General features: G+C 44.6%; 1 protein-coding gene across 3 annotated transcripts in view; it reads right to left on the bottom strand.

The window, feature by feature from the left end:
* The window catches only part of ARR3 (arrestin 3), a 140,943-nt gene that overhangs the window by 21,856 nt on the left and 106,993 nt on the right, over positions 1-12,094 (bottom strand). For all 3 annotated transcript variants that reach the window (XM_085608357.1, XM_085608358.1, XM_085608356.1), the window contains 2 exons: positions 5,008-5,031; positions 2,566-2,618 (listed from right to left, as the gene is read on the bottom strand). In XM_085608357.1, the coding sequence (XP_085464483.1) occupies positions 2,566-2,618; positions 5,008-5,031 (77 nt within the window). The remainder of the gene's footprint in view (positions 1-2,565; positions 2,619-5,007; positions 5,032-12,094) is intronic.

The raw sequence follows: 12,094 nt of genomic DNA, 5'->3' as shown, positions 1-12,094 counted from the left end.
AATAATCAATCAGTTGGTGATTACAATAAAAACAATACATTTCGCATCAACCAGGTACTGCGTCAGATCAGGTGCTCATTCAGGTGTGCATTCTTATGTAAAAGTGACATCGCAAGTGGTTGTTTAATGGCGACTAATGTCTAAACAGAAATATGAAAGATAGACGATTTTAAATGTTACGTTAGAAATTTATTAAATTAAAAAAGACATTTAGGACAGCCGTGGTTCGATAGTCACTATCGCCCTTCTTATGTTTTTCTATTATTTCACAGGCATTGCCCTACCGTAAACTCGTACCCTTATCTCAACGGTACCTTTTCGTGATTCGCCATCTTTTTCGTTGCCTCCATGGCAACATGAGGTAATTCCCTATTCACTTATCCCCTCTTCACCTTCGTTCCCCACCACCCCTCTTCACTTAACGTCCTCGTACGCCTCACGGGTCCACATCGTACCGCGCATCTAGTGACTATCGAACCACGGCTGTCCTAAATGTCTTTTTTAATTTAATAAATTTCTAACGTAACCTTTAAAATCGTCTATCTTTCATATTTCTGTTTAGACATTAGTCGCCATTAAACAACCACTTGCGATGTCACTTTTACATAAGAATGCACACCTGAATGAGCACCTGATCTGACGCAGTACCTGGTTGATGCGAAATGTATTGTTTTTATTGTAATCACCAACTGATTGATTATTATTTTCCATTTTTTCCCTTCCCTCCCCTTTATTATTTTTATTGTTTTTTCCATATTTATGTTGGTTGTACGTTTGCCTTATGTTTAATGTTTACTCAGGCATTCCAAATAAGGGCAATTTAACTAATTTAGTCCTGATGATGATCCTGTATCTTTCCCATAAGGATCGAAACGCCGTCGACTCTGTTGCCCACCCTACACCATAAATATTGCTGTATGTAATATAGTGTGAAGGTGGCAGTCTGAATATCAGATGTTTCGTTATTCATTATCTGTCACAGAAACATCACTGTAATTGCCTGAATGTGTTTTGTCATTTTCTGTTTACTCGGTATGTAAGTCAGAGGATACAGGCTTGTGTCCCACCGAATTCTACTTACATTTCCCTGTTCACTGTCAAGAATTTCTACTTATTAAAGTTGCCATGCCCGGCTGGACACTGGCTAAAATATAGTTTCAATTTTGACTATATTCATTTTTTGCTCTATCGTTTGGTTTCAGGGACCACTGTTTCCTGTAATACGTATCTACCCAAGGTCCCTGTCTATTTCCTTTGGGTGCCCTTGTTCCTCCTTTGATGCCACAAGGATTTGTGGCAGTCTGAGCTGCTAACTCCCCTTCTCTGCATGCTCCCCTTCGCTGGCCTGTCCATTTTCTGTCCCTCGTGGTATAAACCATTGCAAAACCAAGTCCATGTGTCGGATTTTCAACTCGCATCCAGTGAATGGAGCAGGAAGGAGCCCTTTGTGTCCACAGGACCTGGTCCTTTTGGGGCCTGAGAGGAGCCACACGTAAACAAGGACTGTGGCGAAGGTCATGGCCAAGGACTGCACACCTGTGACAAAGTGCAAAGCTGTTCTACTGAGAAGACAAGGGCCGAAGTACAGCTCCTGCTGGGTCAGTATTCACGAGGCTCCAATCACCAGATGAGAGTCCCAGCTCCCTCTAGCAGGTGGCACCCCTGAAATGAATGTGCACTTTGATATGAACAGTCCCTCTCAAACCTTTGGTGAGGATGGTACTGCAGGATTTCTGCAAAGGTGTATTGAAACTTTTTCTGACAGTGCTTTTATAATCTTATGAACCTGTCCTAGTCAAACACAAAGGACAGGTCAATCCTTTGTTAAACACAAATTAACTTATGTAATGAAGCACCTTTGGGTGTTTGCAAAATTTGTGATTATCAGCTTTTGTTTGGAGCCTTAGACATTTTAAGTGTGTTATAAATATGTGTGAAAGTCAGAAAACATTGCTTGTTAATGAGTATATTTATCCCAGGGATACTCTCTTTTTAAAAAGCCTTGTGATGATTGAAAGCTGGAGGGGCTGAGCTAAATCTTTGCAGACCAGATCCCTTGTGTTTAGAATGGGAAGTGATGAGTGGGCATTTTAAAAAGTGTGGTTCTGCAGAAGATTGGTTACAATAAAGAGAGGAGGAATTTTGCATATGATGTGATGGGGGGCATGTGCATATGTAACCCCCCCCCCCCCAGGGATAGGTGTAAGACTTGCATCTTTTCCATGATACTAGTAGTCGAGGTTTGAGGGTGCGAGGTGCTCTGTACTGGCAGAATGAGTAGTAAGCGTATCTATGAAAAAGAGAGTAGGTCACTTGTTTATGTGGGCATCGGGGTAAGGCAAGGTGTGACCTACTCCGTGGCGGGGCTGCAGATACGACATGGGTAGAAAGTAGCGTAGGTGTTTATGAATGAGGCAATGATGTTTATATTGTCAGAAGCACCAGAGAGTTGGCAACGAGATACCCACAGAGGAACTATGGTGCAAGTCAATCCTTGATAGCTCAGTTTGCTCTTCTGCCACATGCCCCACCCTTCAGCCAGGTGTGTATCAGACCCGCACTCACCATCCGAAGGCTTGGGATGCATCAGAGTGAGGGGCAACTCCACCGCGACATCACTGAAAGAGAGGCCAGGACAGTGCGTGAGGACCAGGCCAGAGGATTAAGACTAGGATTATCTTTGCAATGTTTTCCATAGAGACACAGAAATCACACAAAACACTGCACTAAACTCAGACTCCCCATCAGTACATTGCCATGAAGATACTCCCTCTGGAGGGTATGTCACCGCCACTACTGGTTGTACAGAGTGAGTGCGATTAGCAGCTGTGGGTTTATATCTGTATGTGCAAGGAAATACTGTATTTGCAGTGTAAGTGTTTGCAGCTACTCTCTGTGTGCTGTAAGCCAGTGTGTAGGGTGTGAGCGCCCCAGGTTCTCTGTGTTTATTGTGCATGTGCCTCAGCTATTGTGTGCATGGTGATTGAGTCCTACGTATTGTACATAACTGCATTTCTATAGCGCTTATTACCCCTGACGAGGTGTCGAATCACTTCTTCGGTGAGTAGCACGCTACTCAGGAACCCATAAAGGATTAGTGGTGAATTAGGATTGTGAAATTGCAGCTACTGTGTGTGCATGATGTATTTATCGTGAGCGAGTGTGTATGCTGTGTGAATGAGTTCAGCTACTCTGTGTTTATGGTGCACATGCTTCAGCTATATATATTAATATTTAATATTTATAGGGCGCAACGAATCATCCTCAAGGGGATCTCTCGGCGCCTGGGAGGCAGAATACTATCCTGCATGTATTGTAAGTTAGTGTATGTGCAGTTAACATGCTCTCAGCTGCTGTTCGTGGAGTGCTTGTCGTAAACTAGTGTGGATTGGGTGAGTGCCCTCAGCAGTGTATCTGCTTCAGCTACTTGTCTACATGCCCAAAACTAGTGTGTACACTGGAAATGCCCTCCACTTCCCTACATGCAGGGTATGAGCCACCGCCTACTGTGAGTACAGCGTGAGTGTCCTCTGTGCTGTGTGTATGTGCCATAAGCTAGAGGGTACCCTCAACCATTGTATGTTTACGGTGTAGGTGCCCTCAGCTTCCTTTTGTACAGTGCGAGGACCCTCAGGATCTGTGCATGTCCTCATCTTCCGTGAGTATGGTGCCCCATCAGTACGGTGTGTGTATAGTGTGAGTACATTCAGCCACTCTGTGACCTATGCATGCCCTTACACACTATGTGTATCTTGTTTGTGTCCTCATCTTCCGTGAGTATGGTGCGCCACCAGTACGGTGTGTGTATAGTGTGAGTACATTCAGCCACTCTGTGACCTATGCATGCCCTTACACACTGTGTGTATCTTGTGCGTGTCCTAATCTTCTGTGAGTATGGTGCACCATCAGTATGGTGTGTGTATAGTGTGAGTACATTCAGCCACTCTGTGACCTATGCATGCCCTTACACACTGTGTGTATCTTGTGCGTGTCCTCATCTTCCGTGAGTATGGTGCTCCATCAGTACGGTGTGTGTATAGTGTGAGTACATTCAGCCACTCTGTGACCCATGCATGCCCTTACACACTGTGTGTATCTTGTGCATGTCCTCATCTTCCGTGAGTATGGTGTGCCACAAGTACAGTGTGTGTATAGTGTGAGTACATTCAGCCACTCTGTGACCCATGCATGCCCTTACACACTGTGTGTATCTTGTGCGTGTCCTCATCTTCCGTGAGTATGGAGTGCCACCAGTACGGTGTGTGTATAGTGTGAGTACATTCAGCCACTCTGTGACCTATGCATGCTCTTACACACTGTGTGTAACTTGTGCATGTCCTCATCTTCCATGAGTATGGTGTGCCACAAATACGGTGTGTGTATAGTGTGAGTACATTCAGCCATTCTGTGACCGATGCATGCCCTTACACACTGTATGTATCTTGTGTGTGTCCTCCTCTTCCGTGAGTATGGTGTGGCACCAGTACGGTGTGTGTATAGTGTGAGTACATTCAGCCACTCTGTGACCTATGCATGCCTTTACACACTGTGTGTATCGTGTGCATGTGTGCATCTTCTGTGAGTATGATGTGCCATCAGAACTCTGTGAGTACATTCAGCCAATCTGCTCTTAGATACTGTGTATATCGTGTGCATCTCCTCAGTTAATGTGTGCGGTACTAATGTCATCAGATGCAGTTGTACAAAATGAGTGCCTGCATGTACCCTTCAAAGAGAAAGAGAAATAACTTAGTTCATGTGTCCAGTGGGAGTGCATACAACAGCCAGAGATGGAGACAGAGAGAGAGAAAGAGAGATTGAGAGAGAGAGAGAGAGAGAGAGATAATGTGTGGGAGGGTGGGAGTGTCGGTGGATGTGTGTGTGCACTGTGTGCATGGGTGTGCTTGTGTGTGTGTGTGTGATGTAAGTTGTTGGCGGGTTTGACTTGGTGTCATTACTGAGACAGCTCATATGTTTTTGTTGGTTATCAGTGAATATATCCTTTACCTGGAAGTGAGGTCCCCAAGGATGCTGCAAGGAAAGAGACAGCATGTAATTAGATACATCCTAAATTAAATAAAGAGTTGACCAGAGACCAATGAAGAGAAGTAAAATTATCAGGCCCGACACTCAAGGGGACATAGGCAGAGATTGGGAGATTTCTCAGCTAGCCGACGCCTCTCATCTGGTAAAGCTCTGCATAGCAGCCGACTCAGTGCAGAGGTGCTGAGGCAGCATAGCTGAGACAATTCATAAAGCAAACATCCCTTAGTCCCCTCCCTCAGCAGAGAGAGCACCTCTCCTCTGTGCACTCCTCCCCAGTCACCAACCAGATAAAAGAACTTGCTCTGTCTGTTCCAGATGAAATGCTGAAGTGAAAACTACAGTTCCCATCAACATCCCCCCCCGACACACCACATGCCCAAACCACCCCACTTCTAATCACACTGCAAATCCCCTGGACACGGACTTCATCCTTACCATTGCTCACTCCCCTCCCTTGGACCCAAGACCCACAACGCCTCCTCCTAACCTCATGACTGGAGTGCCCCGACTCCTCACGTCCAATCTATCCCCACTCCTAACCCCAATGATGCCACTCAATCCCACAACCTAGTACCCTCTCCTTCCACAGACCCTAGTCATACATTGTCCCCGACGAAGGCAACATGCCCTTTCAGCACACTTACCCAGCTGCTGACCCGAATGGAGCAGAAAATAGACTCCCTAGCGGCAGATATCCTACAGCAAAACCTTCCAAACCGGATTAAGCCTCCTTGCTCACACACTCTGGGTAACTGCACACCTTCCCCCATACAGCCTCTTCCATGGACCCACGTGGCACCCCATAGCCCACCAATCCTATGAGGAATCAGGCACATCGACCTAGCCGAGCTCTCCGACCCATTTCAGAACGAGAAGCAGATGATATCAACAACTCTTAACTTGAAATTAGCCAGAACTTGGCCCCGTTTGCAATCCCAGTTTTAGTGAGCACTAATAGAATCCCTAGACCTGTCCTCTCGCCCAGACCCCCTGCTCAATACACTTCTATACATACAGCACACACCAACACTGAGGCGCCCGGCATCTATCATGCATGCTCCTCAACTGTAGATCAGCCGTACAACACGCCACAGATATTGCTGAAGTTATGCTCCCGGAAGAAATAGACATCGCATTCCTCACAGAATCCTGGCTCAACGATCACTCTACCCCCATCCTAGACCTTCACCCCCCCCCCCCCCCCAGGCTACAACATCATCAGACACGACAGACCAATCAAAACAGGTGGCGGCCTAGCTATCATTCTTAAAGAATGAATACAGCTTTCCAGGTTAAAATCCATAGAAAACCTGACTCTTGAGTACCTAGGTGTTGAACTTACAGTCAAAGGCACCACGCCTATCAAATTTCACACCCTCTACCACCCTCCTGGTGAACGTACCCTCTGCGCTGAAGAACTAACCGACCTAATAACTCGTTTCTCCCTAACAGCCAAGGAAGACGTGTTCCTGGGAGACTTCAATATCCACTGGAACAACCCTGAAGACACTACAACCCAGAACCTCTCCAACCTGCTTGAAATTACCCACCTCAAACAACTCTGCAATGAACCAACACACATCAAAGGAGCAACTCTGGATACGATCATCACCAAAAATGAGCTGGTCTCTTTGAGATCGATTTCTCCCATTGACTGGTCTGACCACCACCTCATACTGTTTAATATTGACTCACATGTCAGAAACCAACCAATAAGACCTGACAAACCTAAGCACTGGACCAGGAACATCAAAGGAGTGCCCATAACTGAACTTGAATCCAGAATTCATGCCCATCTGCAAGCCCAGCCTTCCATTATGATGGCCGATGACCTCACAGCCAACTTTAATTCCACAATGACAGAGGTGTTAGATCAAGCAGCACCACTAACACTCAAACATTTGAGATCTACCAAATCTAAATCTTGGTTCAACCTGGATCTTAATAATGACAGAAGACAACTCAGACAATCAGAAAGGACTTGGAGACCAAACCCTTCGACTCTTCACCTAGCGCAACTTAGATCAACCCGGTTGGCATATAAAAAACACATTTTTAGAGAAAAGGCCACTTTCTTCCGCAGCCAACTAGACCAGGCGAAAAATAGACCTAGAGAACTCTTCAACATTGTCAAAAGTCAAACAAACGGCACACCCCCACAAGAAATAAAATCGCCAGCTTCTTCACAGATAAAGTCACAAAAATTGAGCAATCCTTCATCCAAACCTCGAATCCTCCCTCCCTCGCAACCTGCCCCCCTTTAACCACCCCTGACCAAACAGATCGAAATCATACCACGGATAACCAGGCCCTTTTCCAACTGAAAAATGACGCTAATTGGTCGAACTTCAAACTCATGTCGGAAATCGAAGTCTTCCATATAATTGCAAGCTTAAAGCCTACTCCCCACACTAGGGACCCCCTCCCATCCACAATAGTAAAACAACTCAACCACCTCCTTGCCCCTTTCTGGACAAAAATCAACTCCTCTCTCACATCAGGTTGCGCCCCAGAATTCCTTCAGCTAGGACAAATCACACCTATACTCAAGAAACCAATGGCTGACCCCAACGAGCTCAACAACCTCAGACCTATCTCGAACCTTCCGGTTCTAGCTAAAACATTGGAGAAGTGCGTTCTCCAACAACTTAACAAGCATATTGACGACTTCAACCTTCTCGACACCTTTCAGTCGGGTTTTCAGGAAAGGTTGTAGCACTGAAACAGCGATGCTCAATATTGCAGACGACATCCACAGAGCCTTAGATGAAGGTGAAGCCTGTCTCCTCATCTTTATTGACTTATCAGCGGCATTTGACACAATAAACCATCCAGCTCTACTTGAAACTCTGCAGAGGCGCTCTGGCATTAATGGCACAGTACTAGAATGGTTCACTTCCTTCCTTCAGCACCGTTCGCAACAGATTAAGATCAACTCCGGCCTCTCTGTACCAACACAAGTCAAACTTGGAGTCCCGCAAGGATCGATTCTCTCACCATCCTTCTTCAATCTCTTCATGGAACCCCTTGCAATTATTCTGAAACAAGCAGGGGTTCAATACCACCTCTATGCAGATGACACAAATGTACTACAAAATCAAATCACCCAGTGACATCCGACACCTCAATGTCACGCTAACCAAGATCCAAACCTGGTTTAACACAAACCACTTAAAACTGAACCCAGACAAAACGGAATTAATACTGTTCTCTCTGAAAAGTAACCACCAACCAATTCAAGACTGGATCAAGGAGCTTGATGCTCTAAACTGCTCCCTCGTCCTATCTGACTAAGTAAAGTCACTAGGCATTACCCTGGTCAAGAACTTGTCAATGAAGGACCACATCAAGAACTCTGCAAAAATTGCGCTTTACTCTCTAAAACACCTCCAGAAAATTAAACCTTTCATTCCTCAAGATGATCTCAAGACAATTGTACAATCCCTTCATACAAAAAGGAAGGTGCACCAAAAAAGCCAGTAAGCTTCAAATCAATTCAAGAATATGTCCTTTATTTCTCTGTAGTGTTAAAAGTAATAATCAGCCAACGCGTTTCGTTCTCAAAGAACTTCGTCAGGGCTCAAATATTCAAAAGGAAGTCCAGTTGACATTTATGTATTAGTCAATAGAATTCAATTGGCGAAAGGTATAGGTTTCTCTCCAATATTTAGAAAGAACCGAATTTTCGGTAGGCAGTCCCTCATAATTTTGCTCAAAATACAGGGCAAGTGTAGATGTCTGTAGTTCTGGAAAGTAACGGAGAGCCGACGAGCCGAATCCCTCGTCCACAGTGTACAATCTCTAGTCCTTTCTAAACTGGACTATGGAAATGCCATCCTAACAGGGTCACCACAAGCTCATCTAGCCCCACTAAGGTCAGTCCTTAACATGGCAGCCTGACTCATAACTGATGTTAAAAGATTTTAACACATCTCACCAACCCTCAACACACTCAACTGGCTTCCCATGGAAGGTAGATATATTTACAAACTGGCCTGCATCACACACAAGGCCCTTCACACCCAATCCCCAAACTACCTAAACAGCAAACTAGTAAAAGCAGGAAAATCCAGAACTATGAGAAGCACCAACTCACTTCTTCTCATCCCTCCGAAACTGAAAAAGAAAACGACCCAGTGCCGGTCGGTCCTTCTCTGGCAACGTACCCAGGATGTGGAACGCACTCCCTATTGACCTCAGATGCAACCCCTCCTTCTCTTGCTTCAAAAAGGGCCTGAAACTCCTTCTCCTCAACCAATACTTTACCGACCAAGTCAACCATCCTAGGCATCAATAACCTAATGGACTCCCCCTCACTATGACCTTCAAGGATGGTGGTCATCTGACTGTGTATAACCTAATGGACTCCCCCCTCACTATGACCTTCAAGGATGGTGGTTATCTGACTGTGTCAACCACCTGCGTCTTTCTCCCCTCACTGGATACATAAGTATTATGCCTTTGCTTATATCTTTATGCATCCTCATGTCCTGCGATGTTATGCAATCTTTCTTTTCCTTTGTGTGTGTAAAGCGCTCAGATACCCACAGATCTAGCTATCGCTATATAAAACGTTATAAATAAAAATAAATCAAAAATAAATAAACATCTGTGCTGGCCCTGGATCCTACGATTTGACAAAACTGAATCTATCGACAGAGAAGTAGGACTCAGTTTAACGATGTATGTCTTTAGCACATGTATTTTAAAAATGTATTGACCTAGGGCAGGCTTCTCGAACGGGTAGTTCATGAGCTACTGGTAGCTCTTCACCTACTTGAAAGAATCTTTTCTGTGTGCAGCCCAGCCTCCTACATAGCAGTTTGGTCTTGTTTGAATTAATATATGTATACCAAAATTTAAAAGTGTGTATTTGAGACAAAAAGTTGTGTGTTTTCAGAACTCATCACCTGATGCCTGGAGATAAATGGTTGCATTTCTAAAATATGTTTAAAGCTGATATCTTAGTAATAAATCATATGGTTTGAAGAATTATTAATAATATTATTAACATGGTATCCGGGCATTGCATTAATGGCTGCTATGTATTATCCCGGAAGAGGCATTCCACGTTTTTTACATTACTGCTGGCAACCATGCCTGCTGCACTGAGGTGATCATTGCTGGTAATAAACATGCTTAAGATGGCTGCTAATGCAATCTTATCTGATGTGGTCACTATTACAACCCAAATAATATTAATAGCTCATGATGGTTCTCATTGCACATAAGTAACTCTTATTACAGAAAACGTTGGTGCCCCTGGACCAGGGTGATTGCCTGTTCCTCAAACATAGCTAGCCCTCATTGTGTAGGGACTTTGACAATGAAGAGGAATCAGCTAGTAATTATAGCTACTCAAGGTTCAAATCCTGACACTCTTGATTAATGTGCAAGAGTCCCTGCTCACTCTCCCCAGAATGCTGCAGTTGAATAACTAACACAAACTGCTGTCTGCTGCCAGGCTGTATCAAGTAAAGGGACAGCCCCTTAGACCTTCCAACACAATCAACAAATCAACAAAGTGACCTATCGTTGCGTCATCAGGTGCATAGAATGTGTCCTTGATCGGAATAACCCCTGTGCTCCTGCTGCAGAAAGTATCAATGTCTGCACCTAGTCACCCTCCTATGGAGTTGGTAGGCCCTATGATGCATGGCGCAGAAGGACAACACAGACACTAGTAAGTGGGCTAGTCAACTGGCCCAGATCTCTTGAGATACCGGGTAAAACAGATACTACAGAAAATGCAATCTCGCTCAAATACTGTACAGTGCAGGTAGTCCATATCCAGTTCATAGGTCCACAAACCATTAAAAAATAAACACTGCACCCAACAAGAGTTAAAGTAAATCAATACCTAGAACCTACTTAGAAGTAAGAAATGTCCACAGATCACATTTATTTCCTCTGTAGTTCCCCACATATTGTGTTGAATGGTGGACCACATTGCCCAAAGTCGTTTTTATTGCCACCACCTTCCCCACACAGAATGTGAGTTTGGAGATGGAAGCATCATAGTTCCAATTCGAAAAGGGGCTCCTGGACCTCTAATAATTCTTACTGCCCATTGAGCCTGCTTCCTATAAGAGCTGTTGACAAAATATCTGATGGGCATCGTCCCAAAATGATGGAATGATAGCCACAGAGATGCTGAGTCTGGCTGACAGGCAACATAGCAAAAGACCATATGTGTCTCTTCCGAACACACATTATCAAGAAATATGTGACAATCAAGAAAGGTATAATGTTCATCATTGCCATTGATAATGAAGTATCTTGCCTCAGGTAACCACCTCACTCTGGAAACTACACAGCCTATACAGCACCCCTGAAGCGAACAACCCCTGCGAAGAGCCCAAGATGGTGAGAAAATGCAGCATTCTGGCTGGCGTAATCCTCCCCTTGACCTGTTTTCTGCATGCATGCAGTAAGCACGGATTAGGGGCTCAATAGGTTTTCTAATCTCCGTTATGACACCAACATAGACCTTCAGATGCCATGTGCATTTATTTTCTGTGATTGCAATCTAAACCAACTGAACAGCAACGAACATTCTGGCAGAAAGCAAGGATGCTCCTCCTGGTCAGTTGGAGACCAAACGCCAGAGAAGCCTTATGCATACAACTACCTGGACATCAGTTAACAGTCTGTGACGTGGGCACATAAATTTCCAAAAAACAAAACACAGCTCACCTTGACCACTTTAACCACTAACTGTCCGAACACATGTGAGATCCACATCATTAAGGAATTTGGACCACTGAAATATAACCACAGTTGAACTACTCTTTCAGACCGATGGTCACCACTAATGGTCACTACTCACTCCCCTACTTTTTAAGTTGAGGTCCAACCTGTAAAAAACCCGCCTCAGAAGCGTACAAAGTGTATTGGAATCCAGTGGCACTCACGAAGAGTAGAGGATCCTCGTGTCTCTGCTATTGAAACCCATCTTGGAAGGTCCATGAAGCCAAACACCAACCCAATGGTGGCCTTGGTGTCATGCAGAGACATTCATTCTGTACATCTCAGTGTGGGAATAACC

Source organism: Triturus cristatus, chromosome 5_2 (assembly GCF_964204655.1).
Source record: "Triturus cristatus chromosome 5_2, aTriCri1.1, whole genome shotgun sequence".
Taxonomy (NCBI): domain Eukaryota; kingdom Metazoa; phylum Chordata; class Amphibia; order Caudata; family Salamandridae; genus Triturus; species Triturus cristatus.
Note: the sequence above shows the minus strand (reverse complement) of the source record. Positions and strands in the feature narration are given on the sequence as shown.